General features: G+C 41.6%; 1 protein-coding gene across 7 annotated transcripts in view; it reads right to left on the minus strand.

Annotated features, from left to right (window-relative positions):
- ANTXR1 (ANTXR cell adhesion molecule 1) overlaps window positions 1-22,461 on the minus strand; it is a 266,303-nt gene that overhangs the window by 184,812 nt on the left and 59,030 nt on the right. For all 7 annotated transcript variants that reach the window (XM_073791293.1, XM_033838374.2, XM_073791292.1 and 4 more), the window contains exons 5-9: window positions 22,321-22,354; window positions 20,984-21,063; window positions 18,358-18,426; window positions 16,867-16,947; window positions 1,671-1,731 (exon numbers count right to left, since the gene is read on the minus strand). In XM_073791293.1, coding sequence (XP_073647394.1) covers window positions 1,671-1,731; window positions 16,867-16,947; window positions 18,358-18,426; window positions 20,984-21,063; window positions 22,321-22,354 — 325 coding nt within the window. The remainder of the gene's footprint in view (window positions 1-1,670; window positions 1,732-16,866; window positions 16,948-18,357; window positions 18,427-20,983; window positions 21,064-22,320; window positions 22,355-22,461) is intronic.

Raw genomic sequence — 22,461 nt, forward strand, 5'->3', positions numbered from 1 at the left:
CCCTGTTTTCTAATTGCTTTAAAGTAAAGGAGTTATAAAAATTGTGGCGACAGATTTACCTTGAAGCTAATGAACCCTAGTTAAGCCTCCTGGCACTGGGCTCATGTGGTCATATGCTTTTGTAAATTTGCAAAGGTAAGATTTTTCAATTCCTTTTCTTAAGAATGTTCTCCTGGACCTGTCTTTGCGGCAACCACATTTGTTCCTGCCATCTGTGTTACCAGGTAGCAGTGTATTTAAAGGTCAATAGATAATCTTTGTTGATTGCTTTTCTTCAGGAAATTTACACGTCTCTGAATAGTCAGTCTCCAAGTACTGCTAACAACTTTAAACGTTTACATATATACTTAGTGTTTTGTTGTTGGCACATACTAGTCACTACATCTAACTCCTTGAAAAGTGTTTCAACTATTCTAAAATAGAGCCAAGAAACTGGAATGGAATCCTCAAGGAATTACCTCATTTATACCAATAAAATATGCCATAAAGAATAAAACTGTACAGTGTTTGAAAAAGCTTGAAAGTCCTTCCTCACTCCTTATGGGGTTGCATGATATATTTTCTATGACAAATTAATAATTGGCATTTGGGGGCTTCCCTGGTGGCGCAGTGGTTGGGGGTCTGCCTGCCGATGCAGGGGACGCGGGTTCGTGCCCCGGTCCGGGAGGATCCCACATGCCGCGGAGCGGCTGGGCCCGTGAGCCATGGCCGCTGAGCCTGCGTGTCCGGAGCCTGTGCTCCGCGACGGGAGAGGCCACGGCGGTGGGAGACCCGCGTACGGCAAAAAAAAAATAATAATAATTGGCACTTGGTATTTTAGGAGACTAGAAAGGCAATGTTAACAGTGAACTCTCAACGGTGAAATACTACAGGTCCTGGAGCACAGGAACTCATGGAGAGAAAGTTTATCCTTTTTGTATCACCAGCACTTACCACAGTGCCTGGTATTCAGTAGGTGCCTAACAGTACTTTTTAAATAAGAGTGATGGGAAACCTGTCAGGAATTATACAAAGAGAGCCAGAATGGTTGAAATTTTAGGCAGTCCATTATAATACAAAACAACAGTAAGAACGTGATTTTGATCAGTTAGAGAAAATACTGTGACTCAGAGAAGGCTGACTCTTTGTATAAGTGGAGGCTTGCTGTATTAATGATAAAATTATAATGGCCTTTTACTGGGATAATTGGCGTGGCCTATATCAACATTTTGTGAGGAATTGTGGATTAAGCAATTAATTATGATCAACATATTAATTACGGAGAGAGGTTCCGCACTGATTAAATAATTAAAAATACCAACATTTCAGAGGTGGCCTATGATCACTGTGATAGCCGCCATGAGGATGTAGGGTTAGACTCCACTTGTAACCAGAGAGGGGTACTGATGGTGATGTGTGGGAATCCAGTATTTCTGTGATACTCCCAAATTAGTTCCCATGAAAGGAGAGAATTTAGATAGGCTTTTCCAAACTTTCAAACAACTGGCATGTTGATTCCTTATTCCCTTTTTTCCCTAGAAGCAAATTTATTCAGCAGTTTCTACTCCTCTTTTTCCCCCTCCCCTTTCCTGCCCCACCTCCCTTCTTCTCTACTGATGAAGTAAACATGTGACTTGAATTCAAAATCTCATTATTTGTGTGACAGCGATTAGCATTTAATTTCAATTTACCTCCTGCACATATGGTGGATGGTTCAGCTGCTAGAATTTCGATGCAGGACTTCTTCAAAATCTAGGAGGAGAGGAAATCAAAAAAGTCAAAGCACAGCTTATTTTGTTAAAACAGGAAAGTGGGGTTTGCTTTTAGCTACCAGGATAGGAAGGCTCAGGGACATTATGTTGTAGTGGGTGGGTAAGTGGAGGATAACATTTTCACTAGTATCATTAATGTCAAGCATTTAGTGAGCCAGCACTGTGCTAGATGCTTCCGGGTATCCCCAAAATCCATAGGAATTATTCATTCATTTGATCTTTAGGCAGATATTTATTGAGTCTATGATACACCAGTCCCAGTTATAGAGAGGTTTAACATCTAGTTGAGGAAATGGGACCTACACTTGAAAAGAAAAATAACAATGGCCCAGCCTATGTGGTAGGTGCCAGGGTGAAGCGGCAGACGGTAGGAGCTACAGAGTTCATGGGGGAAATCACTGAGGGCTGCTACATGGGGAAGGGCTTCCTGGAAGAGGTGGGTACTGAGGGTAGGACTCAGTCAAGTGGGGAGGAGTAAGTTAGGGGAAGGTTAAGGTCCAAGCAGGGAGTGGCATTTGCAAAGATGAGAAACTAGAAATACATAGACCTCTTTAGCTGGAACAAAGGAGCTGGAACAGTAGAAAAACGAGTGATAATAGATAAGCTGGAGAAGCAGGATGGAGATGGCCAGCCCTCTAGAGGGGATACATGTTCAGATTACTCAGAGTTCCCTTCTAGTTAGAGAAGTGGAAATGTTGCAGGAGAAGGAGGGCTTTGAAGGCGGCTTGTTGTGCCTCGCTCTTTAGGAGGACCTTACTTGCATGGAACTGTAGTCTTCCGCCCAAGTGAGTCTTGTAGGGTTGAGTGGAGAGTCTGGAGGACCCCACGACCGCATAGGGAATTAATAATGAAGGCTTCTTCTGGCAAAAGCAGGGTACCTGACTGGTAGGGTTCAAGCTTTTCTCCACCATTTATGAATGCCGTCTCTTATTGCACAATGATTCTAAAATTTCGACCAAGCATTTTAAACAAGTATAGGACACTGAGTTAATTTACCAAGCAAAGGCAGTATCTTTATTTGGGCTTTACTTAATTTGGAAATTGAGATGGTTCAGAGGCCTGAAGGAAACTCTCTCTCTATTTATGAAAGGGGCATTTGTTAAAGGAATTAAGAGTGAAGTAAAATGTAAAGTCCATAAAAGAAAACAGCATCTTTTAGCATTGGGAAACACCCATTTACTTGTATGGATGTATGGATTTATATAGGCTTCTTTGTTCCAGCTTAAGTGACGCACACACCACAAGATACAATCAAATAAAATACAATAAATTCAACAGGGGAGGAAATGGATTAAAGGGAAAATAAGGGGAAGATGAAGTAAGGAGTGAGAATAGCATAGAAAAATACATTTTTTGATTACGTATTATTAAGAGCTTATTTCCTTGCTAGGAGCAGCTCATGAATTTAGTTCTAAGCTTTCTAGTAGCAAATGAGAAGGGCAGACAATATTTATGAGATTCTCGATCTGAAGAATGAAAACAAACCAGTTTCTCAGAAGAGATAATATTTACCCATTCCAGAGAGAAATCTGGGCGTCCTCATAGAGAAGCATTGTGAAAGGAAGTGAACGACATGCTTGAGAAAATTGTTCTCTGATGTACAGATGACAGAACATTCAAATGCAGTCATTGAAACAGGCTCCCTCACAACCATGGGTCTTAGGTAATTCTCTATACCTGAGAGTAATAAGAAGCAGCACAGTCCTCCCTATCTTCAGGAGGATTGGTCCAGGACCCCCGCGGACAGCAAAATCAGAGGATGCTCATGTCCCTTATATAAAATGGCGGAGTATTTGCATATAACTTACACGCATTCTTCCATATACTTTAAATGATCTCCAGACTGCTTACAATACATAATACAATGGAAATGCTAATGTAAATATTTACCAGCACGAAGCAAATTCAAGTTCTGCTTTTTGGAACTTTCTGGATTTTTTCCTCCAATATTTTTGATCCCCAGTTGGTTGAATCTGCAGATGTGGAACCCACGGATACAGAGGGCAGCCTGTATTTCTTTTTCTTGACAATTCTAAAATCCAGATTTCCAGCTGACATTTTTTTCCTGCCATTATTTCTGATTCTTTTACAATGTAAAGGCATTTTCATATTTTGATTCCTCTATCTGTTTTCAGCTTCTACCTCATTCCACAGTCAAAGCAGTTTGTTCCTTTTTGTCAGTGTTTGCCTTATTTCTTCTCCCTCTGGCTTACCCAGTCACCGTCCATCTCGAACATAGGTGCAGCCTCAGTTCTCCCTGGTCCCCAAGGATCTGCCATCACCTCTGAGCCCTTCACTGACATTCTGACTGGGGATCAGGGACCCCAAGGATGTATCCTGGACATCCATGTTTTGCTTCTGGCTTTTCCATCCTGCCTTTCCAGTGGTCAATTGGTCCTTCAGATGCAGCAGCATCCTAGGACTGGGGCTTGCCAAAATCTTCACCCAGATCCTTGCCAGTGACTCATACCCCAGTGCCCTATCTGAGCTGTGATGACAGTCGACTCCCCTCTCCCCCCAGTTTGCTGCCATTGGGCTCCTCCTGGCTGAAGGGCCACCTTAGCTACTGGTTGCCATAACTCAGAGAGGCAGGCACGCCCTTCAACATGTCTTCAGGCATAAATCTCTTAATAGGCCACATTGGGAGATCCAGAATTAACCCATATGGAGAACTTTATTAAACAGTGACATTAGAACGACACAAAGCTTTGTTTATGTTTTAAATAAAATTCCTCTGTCTCCTTTTATAAATCACTTTATCATCTACAACTAAAGATTTCAACAGTCCAAGAATGAAAATTGGGCTATCCCATCTATCCTGTCTCCATTCCCCAAACTCCATCAAAACACATAAATGAAATCTTCACCCATGTTAAGTTCCTGACTTTGAAGCAACATTTTTTTTTTTTAAAGTGACTCAGCCCTTGTAGTGTTGTTGTTTGGGAAGGTCACCACTCTTTTTTTTAAATTTATTTTATTGATTTATTTATTTTTGGCTGTGTTGGGTCTTTGTTGCTGCGCACGGGTTTTCTCTAGTTGCGGTGAGCAGGGGCTACTCTTCGCTGTTGCGAGCGGGGGCTACTGTTTGTTGCGGTGCACGGGCTTCTCATTGCGGTGGCTTCTCTTGTTGCGGAGCACGGGCTCTAGGTGCACGGGCTCCAGAGCACAGGCTCAGTAGTTGTGGCGCATGGGTCCAGTTGCTCCGCGGCATGTGGGGTCCTCCCGGGCCAGGGCTTGAACCCATGTCACCTGCACTGGCAGGTGGATTCTTAACCACTGAGCCACCAGGGAAGCCCGTGAAGCAACATTTTTGAACCAACCCTAACACTTAGCCAGGGGTGAGTAAAGGAAACACCCGTGAATCTCTGACCGCAAAGACACACTTACAGGTTTTGTCATAATAAACACATGCTGTATTATTCTCTCAAAGTGTCTGCAATTAGCTGATAAATCTAAGGAGTGTATAAAGGGCCAAAAAATTTCAGCCAAGGGCTGTGATTCAATCCAGTAAAAACACAGCTTTCCCAATCTTAACTTAAAACATCTGGAAGGGAGGCACTGCAGCCAATGGAGTAAAATTTATCAGTGAGGGGCATGGGCAGGACTTGTCTGGGACTGTAGCTTCTATGAGTTAGAAATGTCTGGTTTCAAAAGGTAGGAAGTCACAATGGCATGGGGTGGATTTGGGGGGTTCCTTTGGTTATTAGCAGCCCAGACTGTACAGTAATCAGTCTGTCCGAACTTCAGCAGACAGCAGATCAGCCTAGGGACTGGAGGCTGCATGGGGGTGGGGAGGCAGAGGATCCCTCCCCGACCTGGGCACTGGTAGCCATGGAGGAGGTAGAGACACAGCACTGGGAGATGGATGAAGGGAAATCACTAGACCGAGTGGAAAGAATTCACACAGGGTTGGGGCGACGTCAGAGGTGATAGTCTAACTGACCTCTGATGGAGACTGGCTAAGACTACCACATGCCTCAAGCATGATCCAATGTGAGGAGTTGGGTCCTGGTCTTGCCCCTGGTCCTGTACTTACCTGACCTGTGGTCCTTGACAAGTCCTTTAACTAGTCTGAACCCCAATTCTGGGAAACAGTTTAACATACTAATAGTTTAGTATTAAACTAAATTGGAGTCGAATTGCTTGAGTCAACTCACTCATGAGCACTGTGACCTTGGGCAAGTTCCATAACCTCTCTGAGTCTCTGTTTCCTCATCTGTAATAGTGGGATAAGAACAGCGCCGACTGCATGAGGTTGTTCAGTTGGGAAGATTAAATGAGATAATATAGGCAGACTCCATAGCACAGGGCCTGGAAGTCCTCAAATAATGGTAGTTTTAATCTTAAGAACCTGGGCTCTGGAGACAGAAAAAATAGATTTGGGCTTTAAATAGATTTATGTCCAAATACAAGCCCTATCACTTACTGGACATGAGGATTTGGATAAGTTATTAAACTTCTGAATCTCAGTTTCTTTTTCTGTAAAATGAGAACAAGAAAAACACCTCAAAGGGCTCTCTGGTGGTAAAATGAGTAATAGACATGAATGCAGAGATATTTAGTTTGTAAAATCAATAGAACTTAGGTGGTAAAATTCATATTGGATTAGAGAGTGAGGAAAAGAGTGAGATTAAGGAAAACTGACAAGGTTTTTGTTTTATAGACAGAACTAGACAGATGGGATTGGTCAACAAATAGTATTTAACAACCTTGGGCCATCAGCCAAAAGTGCCCTTCATGAAAACAAGAAACCAAGAAATGTGCTCAGAACAACCTTAGTAGTAAAGCACTTAGTAGGATGTCTGACACATATTCGGTTCTCAAACAATGGTAGCTGTGACTGTTACCGCTGTTATTATTGCTACTACTGCTATTACTCTCGGGCAAAGATGGTTAGCTCATATCTGCTTCTATCCTATCACCCACCACTGGCCCTTTGCTAAGTCCTATTTGCTGAAAATGCCTGAAAGATGGCTAATAATATTTTCCTGCTACCTTTTGGGCAGATTTCAAAAAGAAGATATATGGGTAAGCATGTTTGAAATCTGCAAAGAACTCTATTGTAAGTACATGGGTTGTTACTGGTAGTGACACTCCTGCACACCTCATGAGAGTGTTGGGGGAGTAAAAGAGGCAGCAGGTGTAAAAGAACTTTGCCAAGTAATAAGGGCTGCTTAATAGACTTAAACTGAAATTGGACTTCCCTGGTGGCACAGTGGATAAGAATCCACCTACCAGTGCAGGGGACGCTGGTTCAAGCCCTGGTCCGGGAAGATCCCACATGCCACGGAGCAACTAAGCCCGTGTGCCACAACTACTGAGCCTGTGCGCCACAGCTACTGAGCCCGCGTGCCACAACTACTGAAGCCAGTGCACCTAGACCCCGTGCTCCACAACAAGAGAAGCCACCGCAATGAGAAGCCCGCGCACAGCAACGACGAGTAGCCCCAGCTCGCTGCAACTAGAGAAAGCCTGCGCGCAGCAACGAAGACCCGACACAGCCAAAAATCAATAAATAAATTTATTAAAAAGAAAAAGTGAAATCCATTGTGAACCAGTCCAGGTTGTATATAAAACTTATATATATATATATATATATATATATATATATATATATATATATATATATATATTCTAAAAATCTAAAGTCCTTTTTCATAAAGTTCAGAGTTTATGCAGAGATTTCTCAAGAATACTTAAAGATTGTGAATATTTGCATAGAGTTGTTAAGAATTCCTCCCTTACCATAAGCATACCTAATATTTCCCCCCCTAACTGCTCTGCCTCCTTCCCTAATAAAGTATCGGTCTTCATTTACTTGGCCACTTCCTGCTGGAAGACTTTTTGTGTTAATACAAGACCAGTTTCCTTTATCCATTCATAGTATCGGGTCCTTTTCCTTCCACATATCTAGGCAGCATGTTTCTTAGTGTCTTACTTGTTGTGAAGGGTACATTCTGCTTCAAAGATGTCTGGAGCTTGAAGTAGGCTGGCCCACGGGTGGTTAACTATCTATTGCCCAATTACATCTCTCTAGTTCTCTAAGACGAAAACCTAGGAGTTTTCCTTAACCTCACTCTCCCAGTCACCCTCCAAATCCAGTATGGATTTTGTGACCTAAGTCTACCAATGAAATATTTCTGTATTAATTCACATTTTAGTATAAATTGCTAAGAGGACTCACTGTGGTTTATAATTATATATTTATCTTTTTGATTGTTTGGTCATTGTCTATCTTCCTCAGACTATAACCTCTATAAAGGCAAGGAGATTTGTTTTTATCCACCACTGTACCCACAAGGCCTAATCTAGCACATAGTAGGCACTAAATAAACACTTATTGAATAAATAAATGGCACACTTTCTGCATGGCTTCATTAACTGACATTTTAGTATATTATGTATCAGTCTTTCTTTTTCCCTGTAAATATAATCTTTTATTACATTAATCTTTTCTGGTCTTTTAAATTAAATTAAATTTTAAATCTTTTAAATTAATCTTTTATAGTCTTTTGAATACAAGGCTATGTTCAGCGTCTTGTAACATCTCCCTCTTCTTATCAAGTCTTTGGGGACTGCCTTCCCAGGAGGCCTACTTCAACACCTCCATCTTTTTAAATGGCTTATCTTTTTAAACAATGACGTTGTAGATGTATCATGTTCCCATGTCTAAGGTCTAGATGGGCCTGCTGTGTAAAAGGCCTTGACCCCTTTATTTGGGAAAAATGTAAAAGTATATGTTTGGGGGGTGGGGCGCAGGGTCCCAGGTACACTAATATAGCTTATGGCAGAATGCGCATTGGGTAAGCCTGCAGGCTATTGCTTTTACAAAAGGCCAGGGAGCTCGGGACCCAAAACTGGCTCACCCATGCCTTCAGGACTGCCAATGTTGCCCCCATGAATTTTGAAACTATTTGGTCTCTAATAAAATTTTGAAAAAAAAAAAAAGATAGTCACCTTTCCTAAGTAAAATGCACTCTGCACTTAAAATCAATAGACATATCTATTATTAACTATGGACATTATCCTAGATTCATATCCAGTTCTACAGAATCTGAATTTAAAATAAAAATTTACTATCACATACACATCTTTCTGGGATTCATATATGATTTTATGTTACAGTCATACATTATACCAAATAAATATTGCAACATGCAAGAAAGACATTCTTAAGAAGTTACTGAATTTTAGATAATAAAGCCCATCCTCAAAACATACAAGAATTTTTGTCTGGAGGGGGGCACCCAGCTCACTTAAATAAATGCAACTCTTCTCTCAGTTAGTTTCACACTCAACGAGAGTCTGGTGTGAAGAAGCACAGGACAAACAAGGTTCTGAAACCGAGGAAATTCATTTTTATTCCGTGAAACCACTTTCCTCTCCTGTTTTCAGAAGGAAAGCTCAGATAACTGTGAATTCCGAGACGTGGTTTATTTAGTAAGAGAAGCTTGCTGATCTGCTGAATACTGGCAAAGTCAGTGGCCCTCCTTGGGAGCTAAACCCTGCAGCGTTTCACTGGGTTTTGTTCTAAATTCTGCTCTTGCTTTTACAATGAGTCTTAACAGATTCCTAGATATAGGAGAAGGAGCTGGAGGGGTGTGGGGTGACCTGAGGATTAACTGAACATACCCCTCTGCAATCTTTGTAGCCTATTCAAGCAATGGGACTTTTTAAATTACATTTGGACTATTTCATAAGCCAAATAGAAAAAATAGCTTAGTTGAAATGCCTGGCCCGAATGCCTGCAAAGTCTGAGTCTAATTAAAGACTGCTGAGGCAAATGATTTTTTAAAAAGATTTTCTGCCCACTACAGAAACAACAATTGATTCTATTTATGTTTCCAGGCCTGCTAATGTGAATGGGGCACAAAATGCCATCTTTTATAGATATGGTCCTGGAAAAGAGGGTGGGGGAAGGACTAACGGGCTTTTACAAGAAACGGAGCCACAGAACTGCCCACTTGTGGTGCAGTGCAGGTCCGAACACTCTGCAGTCCTCTGCCCTGCTTTACAATGAACACATATGCACAGCCCGGCATATAAATGCACTGGACACCACGGGGAATACGACAAAGGGGGCGGTCTCTGTGACTGCACAATTCAGCATCTGACCGGGGGAAAGGCACGTGCCAAACAAGTGATGCCAACAATTAGTGCCACTGGAGTTCAAGGCAGGGAGAGTTCAAGGTGTAGGAGAGACCAGGGCAGGCTCCTCAGAGAAGAGAGGACAGGAGCATAGCCTTGAAGTTGAGACAGAACTCGAGAAGGCATTCAGATGGGGCAAAGGAGGAGAGAGTGGTTTCTTCCGATCACAAATTAGGATGGTTTCTTCCAACCACAAATAAGGCTGATTAAGAGAAGGGCTGTTGCTGAAACGGGCCTTCCCCTCTGCTAGCCCTGGAAAGAGAGTTGGTTCAGTAAAGTCAGGTACTTTCCAGGACTATAGGAATGTGATTCAGACTTTGATTTGAGGAAAACCCTTAGCAGCTCCTCGTGGGGTCTTGGAAGAGTAGATGGGAGGGAAGCAAGGAAGATGGGCTTTGCCTTTGTCAAAGCTTCACCAGGGCTGGATCAGGGGCTCCGTTTCTTTCACCTTCCCATGATTCACCTTCCCATGAGTGGAAGGGAGAAATCAGCACAGGACATGGTTTTCATAAATAAAATAAATATATATACACCATGGAATAGATTCATTCCTCAGTTTCAGTAATTTTAAAGCTTCCTTGATAACAGGATGTTTGTGCCAAAACTTGCAAGAAATCCTTGCAAATATGGTCATGTTTGCCCAATACTTGTTTATTGTTGATCAGACATGTAGAAAGCTCTAGGCGCTGACTCACCCTCGCATTAATAGGAAGCCCTACGCAGGCTTAAATATTTATTGTAGGGAAATGCTCCTAGATGGAGATGGCTTGGTGCCAGTGACTGGGTTCTCCTTCTCAGAGACAGTGTGCCTGGTTCCAGGTACCGCCCTTCATTGCACAAGAAGTGGGGACAGCTGGGAGGAGTTGGCATCACGGTAACCAGGCCAAGTGTTGGGATTCAAAGCTGCAGACCCATTTCAGGGTTATCCAAACCCAGCTTTCATGTAGGTTCCCATTTCACCGCCTGCAGCACTTTTGAAAAGGCAAACAAAGACCCAGGAGCCTCGCTGGACCTTTGCTTCATATTTTCACTTGAGGGCTGGCGCTACATTCACCAGTTGTGGTTGATGGAAATTCCCCGAGGAAGCCACAATAAGGAAAGGCAAAGGCATAGTTTCTTCCTTTACAGTTTTACGGGCTTAAAGGGCTCCAATCTTCCAACCATCCAAATTTTGTCTTATTTTATCAACCAAATTCTGCAAAAGCAAGAAGGAATTCTGTCCTCCGAGGTAGAGTCCTGAGCGAGTGTGGAAGGGAAGACGTTCCTTTCAGCCTGTGTCAAGTCGCCAGCTTCTCATGATGATGGAATTTCATCCATTAAGCAGAAACTGAGATTTCTCCGAGGCACTCTCCACCTAATAGTAAGCGGCAAAGAGCTCTCCTGCCCACCACCCGTGGTACCCTCAGATCAGAGAACCCACCTGGGTTCTGGTCTTGCCTTTGCTATAACTGTGTGAACTGTGTCAAGTCATTTCACGTTTTTGGTCTTCAGGGTCCCCTTCTCTGAAATGGAGCTGCTTCCTGGCCTACCCACATCGTTCACTAGAGCACTATGGTCACCTTGTCATGGACCTTAGAGACAGAGCTGAGTCTATTCCGGATCACCGCCTACTGCTGTGTAGTCTTGGACAAGTTAGCTAATCTCTCTGTCCTTAGAGTATGCGCTTCTCTAGAAGGAGTAATAATATCTACATTAAATGGTGGTGGTGAGAATTTGATGAGATGACTATGTAAAGTGATTTTCACAGGGTCTAGCGCCTAAGAATTCACTAAATGATGACTTTTCTTATTTTACCTTCCTAAGGAAATAGAGGTGGGAGAAAGCCTGGGCTCTGGAGTCATGGAACTGGGTTCCAACCCTGATCTTGCCATTAGAGCTGTGTGCTCTTGTGCAGGGTATCTGAGCCTCAGTTTCTTCATCTGTAAAATGGGAATATTTCCCTCCTAGGGCTGTTGTGATTTTTAACTAGGATAATATTAAATGGGAAAAAGGAACAATGTTTGGCCCCCAAATAAGTTATCTACAGGCATTGATTTCTTTCTGCCTTTTTCCTATGTCCCACTGATGGGAGACTAAAATGGAAAACAAGTGAAGGCACTTTGAAAAATAACATGTTATGCAAATCTGAAACATAAGTACTTCCTCCTTAAAGTAGAGAGGATTGAGGAACAGTAAAAAGACCAAAACACAGGAATCAGATCGAGGAAGCAGAGAATCCGGGGACTTGATGTATCCATGCCTTGAATAATCAGCTTCTGATAATCCAATGGCGATTTTCCACTTCCTCAGACATTCACAGCCCAGTATTGTGGAAACAGCAGGCTCTCTGGACCCAGACTTCCCTCCTCCACCATTATGAGTGGGCAGACTTGGGGCAGTTTATCTAACTGCCCGCACCTCAGTTTCCTCACCTGTAAAATGGGGATATTAAGGCCCTCTTCAGAGAGTGGTTGTGGAAATGCTTAACAGAGGAGCTGGTAGAAAGAAGATGCTCAGTAAATCATAGTAATGTTTCTTCTTCTTCACAGGCCTCATGACTACTTGTCCTGAGTGTTTATTTATTCATTAACCAAAGGGGAGCTGGGTAAAGCGCCATGACCTCTAGATTCCCTGAGAGTCTTGACTGCAAGCATGATTGTTCCATTGTCAGGCTTTGTATATGGTACGTTTGCCCACTGCCCTTACAGTAAAATAGCAGAGTTTTCAAGGCTGCTCATGATTTAGCCGTTGCTTGCTGCTTCCTTCATCTTCTGTCATTTTCCACCCAAGCCCTACTCTTCTTTCATTCTGTTATATACCATCTTAGGGTTCTGGTCTGACAAGAATGTTGTATCCATGCTCTTTCGATGAACAACTCTATTTCACCTTCAGCTTATCTCTGCACAGGGGCCTGAGGTCTTTTCCAACTTTACTCTTAATCTCAGTCATATGTTACTTCTTATATACCATGTGTCACATAATTATACACATTTATTTATTGACTTGTTTTTATGTGTCCCTCCCACCAGACTATAAGCTCCACCAGGATAGGGTGTCTACCTGCTTACTTTTAACCAAATGGTCAGAGTCTACCATAAAACGTTTTCAATGAGTATTAGAGGAATGAATAAATATTAGTCTCTGCATCTTGATTGGGGATTTAAAAATAAGGTCACTAGTAAGAGGTACGACTACCATGTATAAAATAAATAAGCTACAAGGATATATTGTACAGCACAGGAAATATAGCAAATAATGTATAACCTTAAATGGAGTATAATCTATAAAAATATTGAATCGTTATGCTGTACAGCTGAAACTTCTATTGCAGATCAACTACACCTCAATAATAAAGGAAGGTCACCATGGGTCTAAAACTTCATGAACTATTTGAGCTCTTGAACGCTGCTCTGCACTCCTATTTTGGATAATTAAGCCCAGTCCTACTTTATTATGAGAAAATAACCAGCTACAAAACAACGTCCATGGGAGAAAGCTGGAGAGATGCTTTAGATGGCGGGGGTGGCGGGGAGCGGGGAGGAAACAAGAGCTTTCTTTTCAGTATCCAGAAGGAGACATGAACCTACTTCTTAAAATTAGTTAACCAACTTTCAGGCCATAATTATTTCTGTCTGAGTTGAGAAAGACGAGTTGTGCTGTGCTTGTCCCTGTTTTCCTGTCCAGGCAAATGAATTAACAACTGCGATAAACATGGGTTTCGAGTATTGGAAGGATGGAAACCGCTAGCATAAATCCCAGATGAAAGCTCACAAGAATGCTATCATTCGGCTAAAAATTTGGAGTCTCAAATTATTTTTTCCCCCTTTTGGAAGACTGTTTCACTAAAATTTCTTAAACATCTTTGGGGTGATTTCCATTGGGGGTAGGGAGAGTTTTACAAACATCTGGGTTCATGTTGAGCTTGGGTGAGTTGCTAAGGTTGAAATATTCAAGGACAACAACAATTTATGCAGATTAAAAAATACTCAAATTATTTGGGTAGGAACCAACTGTTAAATAATGTGGCACATGGCTCATAAGAACCTTTGAACAGGTAAGAGCTGTCCCTGTTGGAACCCAGCCATCTGAAGAAAGGACTTCTGCAGTAGCCTCATGCCTGGGTTCCTGCCTCTGGGCCTCCCCAGTCTCCTTTCTCTATATAGGGACACTGCCATCAGATTCTCTTCTTAAATATTACTTGTTAGACGTTCAAAATGTTTCAGTGATTACACTAATTTGGAGTCAAAGTTCCTTCAAGGCTCCCATCAATCTGCTTCTAACCCAATGTCTCAGCTTATTTCCCATTACTCCTGACTCCTTTATCCAAACTCTCCCACTAGACAGATAGGTATTATTATTGTCTTAAAAATATGCTTGCTCTTTTCCAGTCTTTGGGCTGAGGTCATGCCATCTCTTCTCTGGTGCTACCCATCACCCATCCTCTACCCCAGTTTCTCATGAAGGCTCCGGTCCAGAACAGTCCGCCTCTGAGCTGCCACAGGATTCATGGTCAGGCCCCAATCCTGCTGTTAACTGTCTATCTAAATCACTATTTGGGTGTTGTTTCACCTGGTTATTACATTTCTTGTCGCTTATACTGTCAAGTACGCCACACTGACCCCAGAACTTATTTACAGTAGGGGTCCCTCACCTGAGGATCCATAATTGGCACTGATAACTTCTCTATCCTTTCAATAATTTGCACTTTCTGGTTAAGACGGTTTCAGTGTGTTTCTGTTCCTTGCAAACACATCTTAAAGAAGATGACTGTCACGTGGACATATTTAGGATAGGATCTCTCAACTTGGGGTGGGATTATTTTTCACAGTTCTGAAAACGTAAGGTCACATCTATCAATATTGTGAAAGTACAACACCTGGGGCACTGATTAAAACGTGCAGATTTAAAAGATGCAGTTTCATAGGCTCCATCACATACTGACTGTGAGATAGAAGCTCCTGGGGATAGGGCCTGGGAATGGGCATTGCAAACAAGATTCCCCAGGTGATTTTTATGCATATGCAAGAAAATTTAGAGGGTGAGGAGGGAAGCTGACACCAAGGTTTCTCATATGATGGTGAAGGGTCATGGAAGAGGAATTAATTCATATGTCTTGAGGACTGATTATGTGCCTGGAAAAATATTAGGTATTTTCACTAGTGTTATCTCTTGTAATCCTCAGACAAGTCTACGACATGTGTCTCATCATTAATCCCTTATACAAATATGGAACTAAGCGAAATACCTCATCTAAGGATCTATAAATGGTAAGCTGTTGGGTCAGCCTTTCAACTCTGGGCTGACCAGCTCCAAAGTTCCTACTTCTTACTCTGCTTTCCACTCTGCTGGGGTTCTAAGCAAACCTTGGAGGGAGGGGGAGGGAGCATGAGGCACATCCAGGTTGGAGGTTTCCTAGGTCAGTCTGCGGGAGCTGGGCAGATCCCAAGCTCCTGATGGGTAAACCTGGCTTAAGACCCCACTGACATCTTAAGCGGACAGTGATCCTCTGAGCACTGAATCTGCATCCTGGACCCCAAGTCTGAAGCCTCGTGAGCTCCAACTGGAGAGACCACTGTCTGTCTGCCTGGTCCCCAAACCTAAAGATGGAGGCTTCAGCAACCCTGGACTTTATTATAGGAGCAGCACACACACAGGCCTTCTGGTTGAGGCTTCAAAGACTCGCATCCTCCAATATTCCAGCTGGACCAAGGGCCTAGCCTGGGGATGGATGGTAGAAAAGAGAGGCCCAGGAAGCCAGGTCCTGTTCACTGATAGGAAAGGGATGATAAAAAACCAGGATGGGATGAAAAAGAGGGCTGGTGACGGTGCAAACTCTGGGGAACGTTGAAACCCTCATATTTTACAATGAGAGTGAAATATCGCTCAGCCATGAAAAAGAATGAAAGAATGCCATCTGCAGCAACAAGGATGGACCTAGAGATGGTCACACTAAGCGAAGTAAGCCAGACAAAGACAAATATCATATGATATCACTTATATGTGGAATCTAAAACAATGATATAAATGAGCTTATTTACAAAACAGAAATAGACCCACAGACATAGAAAACAAACTTCTGGTTACCAAAGGGGATAGCAGGGGAAGGTATAAATTAGGAGTTTGGGATTAGCAGATACACACTACTATACATAAAATAGATAACCAACAAGGACCTACTGTATAGCACAGGGAACTATACTCAATACCTTATAATAACCTACAAGGGAAAAGAATCTGAGAATCTGGAAAAGAATATATGTGTGTGTGTGTGTGTGCATGTATGTGTGTAACTGAATCACTTTGCTGTACACCTGAAACTAACACAACATTGTAAATCAACTATTAAAAAAAAAACACCAAAAAACCAAAGGGCCACAAAAAAAAGAAAAAGAAAAAAAAAAGAAGCTATGTTGTGACTCCAGGTAAGTTCCATTCATGAAATGAATAAAAGTTTAATATAAAAAAGAAGAAACCTTCCTATTTGGGGATTATAGATCTAATGCAGTGGTTCCATTAAAATCACCTGGGAAGATCTTAAAAATCCTGTTCAGATAATCATCAATGGGCAGCCAAGATAGAAAACCACTGGTCGAAAGTGCCTCTGACGGCCAAGCGATCTAGGCTGAGCCTGTAATGTTCAGAAAGCAGCTTGCGTTCAGTCACAGTTGGGAAAGCTGAGGTCGGTCAAGTGCACGGCATCAGCTGCAGTCCTTCCAGTATGAGAACTGCCTGAAGTTTGGCTCGCTGCCAGAGCAAGTTTCCTTTCCATTTTTAATTTTCCATTGTAGGGTAAAGAATTGGCACAGGAGAATGAGAAAAGAAACATGTGTGAACGGCAGGATGGAGACGTGAAACACGACAGATATAAAGATATACAAAGAAATGTAGAAGAACACCAGCCTTAGTGAGATGGAACTGGGGTATCTACAGCAGGTCAGGGGGCAGAAAGTGCCCGGGTACCCATTCTCAGAGGAAGTGCTCTACTCACTGAGTGGATGATGCCTTGCAGGGCCTGGAAGCCATCATTTACCGGAAACACGTGGTCCTTACTGTCTGCGATCCGGGCCAGCTGAGGACACAGCAAACGCACAAGGAGATGTGTCAGGCTTGCACGTGGAGAACTGAGGAAAGCCACTGGGTCCAGGGGCCTCCATCTCCTTTTAAAACCCACAGGAACTTGAGGGCTTGCCTGGGCTCAGGGACCTCACTGAGAAGCCCTCAGTCATAATGAGATTTCCAGGGGACTTACTCTGGAGCGGGTCCGGAGGGTCGGTTCCAGCTTTTACATTTGTTTTAATACTTGTCTCCTTGGGACCAGCGGTAAGATTGCCCAGCTAGATGAACATTTGGCCTGGGTTGATGTATTTATGGATTTGGGGGCAGGCCATTGGCTTCTTTTTCTCCCATTCAACCACATTTCTGTTGGCAACTATATTCGAATCAAACAGACTCAAGTTTCCTTTCAAAGCAACTTTAAAAATAAATTCAAGCTTTGGTGTTGGGCAAGCCCAATGAATGGGGACCCTTATCTTTCACCGAAACTTCTCATTGAGGAAAGGACCCTTGCGATTGGTTTGGTTGCTTTGTGGAGCCGAGGACTGGAGAAAGGAGAAACTGATCTGCAGAGATTTTCTACTCCCAGACTCTGTCTAGTGCTGTGGTTGCCACAGTCAGTCAGTGCCAGGATTTTTACTGATTGTAAAAGTAATACACAATCATTGGGAAATTTCAAAAAACCAGGAGTGTTCAAATAAAAAAGTTATTAATAATTCATCTGTCCATCCATCCATCCATCATCTTTCTATTACTGTTAATTTGATATAGTTTTTCAGACTTTTCCTATACAAATACACACATTTCATTTTAAAAAGTACACTCATACTATCCCCATACTGTTTTGTAACCCTATTTTATTCATTTAACAACATATCCTGAACTTTGTCAATGTTATTAGAACAAAAAGAAACTATGAAGTACATGGAAGTACATCTATTTAGGTTGCTAACACATTTTTACAATTTGCTTATTGTGAACACTTGGACAGACTTTTTTTGCCCACTGGCCAATTATTTCCATTTTGGGGCGTATTGAAATGCATTGAACCTTTAATGAGAAAAAAGGGATGTTTGCCATTTAAATAAGAAAATCAGATTTATCAAATTAAATTAAAAAAAAAAACCAACAAGTTTTTCAAGTTAATTTCGATCTATTTTGACCTCCTGGCAATTTAACATGTACTAAGAAAGTCAACCAAAAAAGATGCTGCCTGGATGGTCTGCATTGAAGACCCTCAAGCACATTAGCAAATAAGTTCACATCCCTCACACATCCAATAATTCCCTCCCTGCTTAGCATTTCTGGAAAAATCATCCATCTAATGGGTATTTATGCTGCTGATGCACCCTCTGCACCGACTGCATGTTTTCTATCACTCACAAGCTGAGTATGCTCCCATACCTGAGGAAATCCATGCTCATACCTGTGTTTCATTGAAATCCTTCACACCCACACAGTAAACGATCGCACCAAGATCTCGGGATCTGTTAGCCTGGGCCAATGAAAGAAAAGACATTTAGAGAGAGAAGCAGTGGCAAATGTACTCCTTTTGGATCACCCAGCCTAACTGCAGTGATCAGGTATTTACTGAGCACCTACTATATGCCAGGTACCACAAGGGAGAGGGCAATCCCTGTCCCCAAAGAGCCAATTCTCCAGTGAACATCACATTCTAATGCAATATGGTGGATGTGAGGGGAGTGATTAGTCTAATGGGAAGTGTTGAGGAAGATCCATAGAAGTAGAGTCTTGATGAGAAGCTTTGAATGACGAGGGGAGGAAAAGGATACTGTAGGCTAAGATACATCATATTAAATATTCTGGGGAAATGATTATCTTTTCTATTCCTCTGATGGATTTTTATTGACATACGTTCTTCCTTTGTAGTGACAGCGTGCTCTATCGGAAAGGATGTGACCTTTGGAATCCAACATACCTGGGTTTGACACTTGGCTTTTCTCTGTAAAGTACTTTGGACATTAAATGAGAAAATAAATGCAGAGCTCCTCACATGAGGCGTAGAACAATGCAGATACTCATCAATGTCAGCACCTTCATGAATATGGCCTTTTTTATTCCCAAAGAAGATACTGGGTCAATGGCATGGGATTTAAGGTCCATATTTGAGTGGGTGAACCCACGACTTTATCTACAAATAAGTATTGAGAGGGCAACCTAATGAATAATATCCAGATTTTGGCTTGATTTTAATATCTGATTTATTACAGGCTCTTCCAGGTTCTTCGTTTCAGAAGAGAAAACAAAAATTGGAAATCCTTGGTATATACAGTAGAAACTTAATAAATCATTGACAGTAAACATACAGTAGGTGCTCAATATATGCATATTGATTTGAATCGCATCCCATTTCCCCCTCTGTTAGTACTCAAACCCACTTATGACTAACACTGAATTGTAGAAGGGGCAGAAACATACATCGTTTTTCCTTCATGTTAGAAATATTTCTTGCTGTTTTCAGGATAAAATAAACTTTTAGGTACAGTCTAGCCCCAGCCTTCTCTGCAACGACTTCTATGGCTTTTCTCCTCTAGTTGGGCTGTATACAGAATCATCAAAAATGGAAAGGCTCATTTTCTTTATATATCTTGAGCTTTATCTTTCATTTTCAGACACCTTCGTCCTATTGGCATTGGCACTGCAAATATTTTTCCAAGTTTGTGTGTGCTATACCTAGAATTCTTTTCTAGTAACCTCTACTTTAAACCTCTGACACCTATCGTTTATTTTATATTCAGTTATTTCCTTATTAGGGTTTTTACTTTAGTTGATGATTGTTTAGCATCCAAATAAGCCTTTTTGCATTCCCTACAGTTTCAACTGTAGAGCATAGAAATATATTATTTCCTAGATGCTCAGGGAGCCTCTGTCATATTTACTTGTGGGTTTCCCCCTTGTAAATTTTGTACAAGTTAGGGTAGGGGGTCAGTAATGCGTTTATCCACTTAATTTCCTCATGCCCTTTGCCAACAGAGACTTCAAAAAGCTGAACAGTATTACACAGTAAAGCCCATAAAGGCAGCAACTGTGTCTTGCTCACCAGTGTGTCTCTAGTGTCTAGCAAAGCGCCCGTACAGGCCAAGCTCTCAGTTAGCACTGAACGAATGAATGAATGAATGCATATCAATTTCTTGCTTGTGGAGGAAGCTGAACTTAAATGAAATAGTAGTCAAGACCTTGAGATAAGTGTAATTCTCTGATTGATTCCTCCTCCAGAGGCTGGCATCTCCCTCCGTCACTGCCTGTCTTTTTCCTCATTGTGTTTCTTTCTAACTTGGCCTGAATGAGCCTTTGTCGCTAATGAGGCTTCAGTACATTCCTATGGTGAACTGGTTTCCTGGGGCCACATATACATATAGCTCAAATGTGAAATTTGAAAGAAAAGAATTTCCTAAATATAAACATCACTTTTCAACTCTTAGATAAACCTCTTTTTCTGAATCTCTTTATAAACTGAAAGCTTCATTTAGAGAGGATTCCTTCACTTGCTTTAAGGAGTGCTTTGTAAGGGCATAAAGAGAAGGAAAAAAGAAATACTGAAGGAGAGATTACAATTTACTTTTTTTACAATTACATTAATTTACAATTAATATTCAGCTTTGGTTCTTAGAGGAAGAATTTCAGTGATTAATACATTTTGACAAAATTGGCTTTCGCATATTTCAAGTAATTCTTTTCCCTCCTGGTTTTAGTAGAAATGAAGGAAAAATAGTACCAATGGATTTGTTGAAAAGTTATATATGGTATTTCAACACTGCTTTCGAGAAAGGCATGGCAGATATATTTTGTCCCTTAAAACACAAAGTAATATGCAAACCTGTGGAAAAGGGAAAAATACCTACCAGGTGTGAGACATGAAGATTCACTTTAAAAATGAGTTACTGTTATTATCTTTCACATATGGGACACTATTTTATCCAGGGACTTTGCAAAGAACACTTAACATTTTGCCCGAGTGGAAAGACTGCAGCCCATTTCAGAAGGAAGAAGTGCCGTTTCCATGTCAGACATAGGCCCGGACCGTCACTTACCTCCCTCTCCGAATAGAAGAAGAGGTCCTCATGCAGTTCCCCATCAGTCAGAGCGATGATGACGCTGGCTGTCCTGTATCCTGCTCAAACAACACAGACCCACTCAGTTCATCCCGCTGCACCAAGGGAAACCCCCTCTCGGCCCTGGGAGTCTGTCTCTTCGCGGCTCCCCCACCCAAGGTCAGTACTGTGAGAATCAGCAACTTTTCTTTGGGGACTCGCAGTAGCTCTGGCATGAAGAAGAATGTGGGACAGACTCTAAGGGGGAATATGTTTTGTTTCTGGGTTTCCAAGTCTTATCTTAAAAAAAAGGTCAAACCTGGTGAAATGGTTGCTGGACTGATAGCTGGGAGTAGCTACAGTGAATCAAACATGACTATTTCCTAGGAACAGTCCACATGACTCTCGCCAAGGCCCGAGGGCAAACTCGACCACCTGAGCCTTTCAGGGGTCCTTCTCACATGCTGTCCTTGACCACATATGCAACATCTGTTGAAGAGTTTGGCAAAGAGTAACAGTCATCATGATTTATAAGCTGACTGGAAGTATTACTGGAAGTATTAGTTTTGCAGTTGGCAAAACCTACTAGAATTCTTTCAGTGATTTTGAAACTTCCAGTAACATTGATGATGGTGTCTTTATAATAACAAGCGTTGCTGTTGATATTGGGTCTGACTTATTTGTTGCAGTTTAGAGCGAAAGAGGATGTGGACACCTCCACAGGCCTGGGAGAAAAATCCCCACTCTAATACTGAACGTCTTTGAAGAGATTTGCTTCAGATAAAGAAATGCTACCCATGAAAGACAGGGTAGTAATAATAGCTAAAATTATAATAATAATAAATATTATTTCTCTGTGCTAAGCATGCTATTAAGTACATTTTATTCCTTTTTTTCCACTTAAATGAAGGAAAGTTTAAGCCAAACTGGTATCTTAATCTAAAATCATTACAGCAATGAAGAGGCTTGGAGCTCAGAGAGGGACAAGAAAATTAAATTTGACATAAAAATCTAAGACTTTACTAACCCCTCCAAGTACGTATTAACTTAATGAATTCAACATGCACAACTGTTCATGAGCATTACAGACTGTAGCCCATAATGAGATCTTAATTACTTTTAAATAACTTTTTTTTTTTTGGAATCATCAGGACAGTAGAATTTGACCTCATTCGTGCCATCTTTCTACACATTCCTTCTCTGTGATGAAGTCTGTGTTTAAGGATTAGAGGCAATATCCTGTGTCTTTTCAAACATGAAATTACTGAGGCACTTTTTCAGAAGGAAACACAGGAAAGTTAAAAAATTCATAATGGTAATTAGGAATATACTCTTACCTTGACTGTTTTCATAATAAATCTGCTCACTGGCCTGAAAAACAACGAAAGAGCCATTAGACATATAGCCACTGTTTGCTACTACAAATGCCATAGTGGGCAGTGATCTCTGGTGTTGGATCCACAGTGTTGTGTCAGTCT

This window comes from Tursiops truncatus, chromosome 14 (assembly GCF_011762595.2).
Source record: "Tursiops truncatus isolate mTurTru1 chromosome 14, mTurTru1.mat.Y, whole genome shotgun sequence".
Classification (NCBI taxonomy): Eukaryota; Metazoa; Chordata; class Mammalia; order Artiodactyla; family Delphinidae; genus Tursiops; species Tursiops truncatus.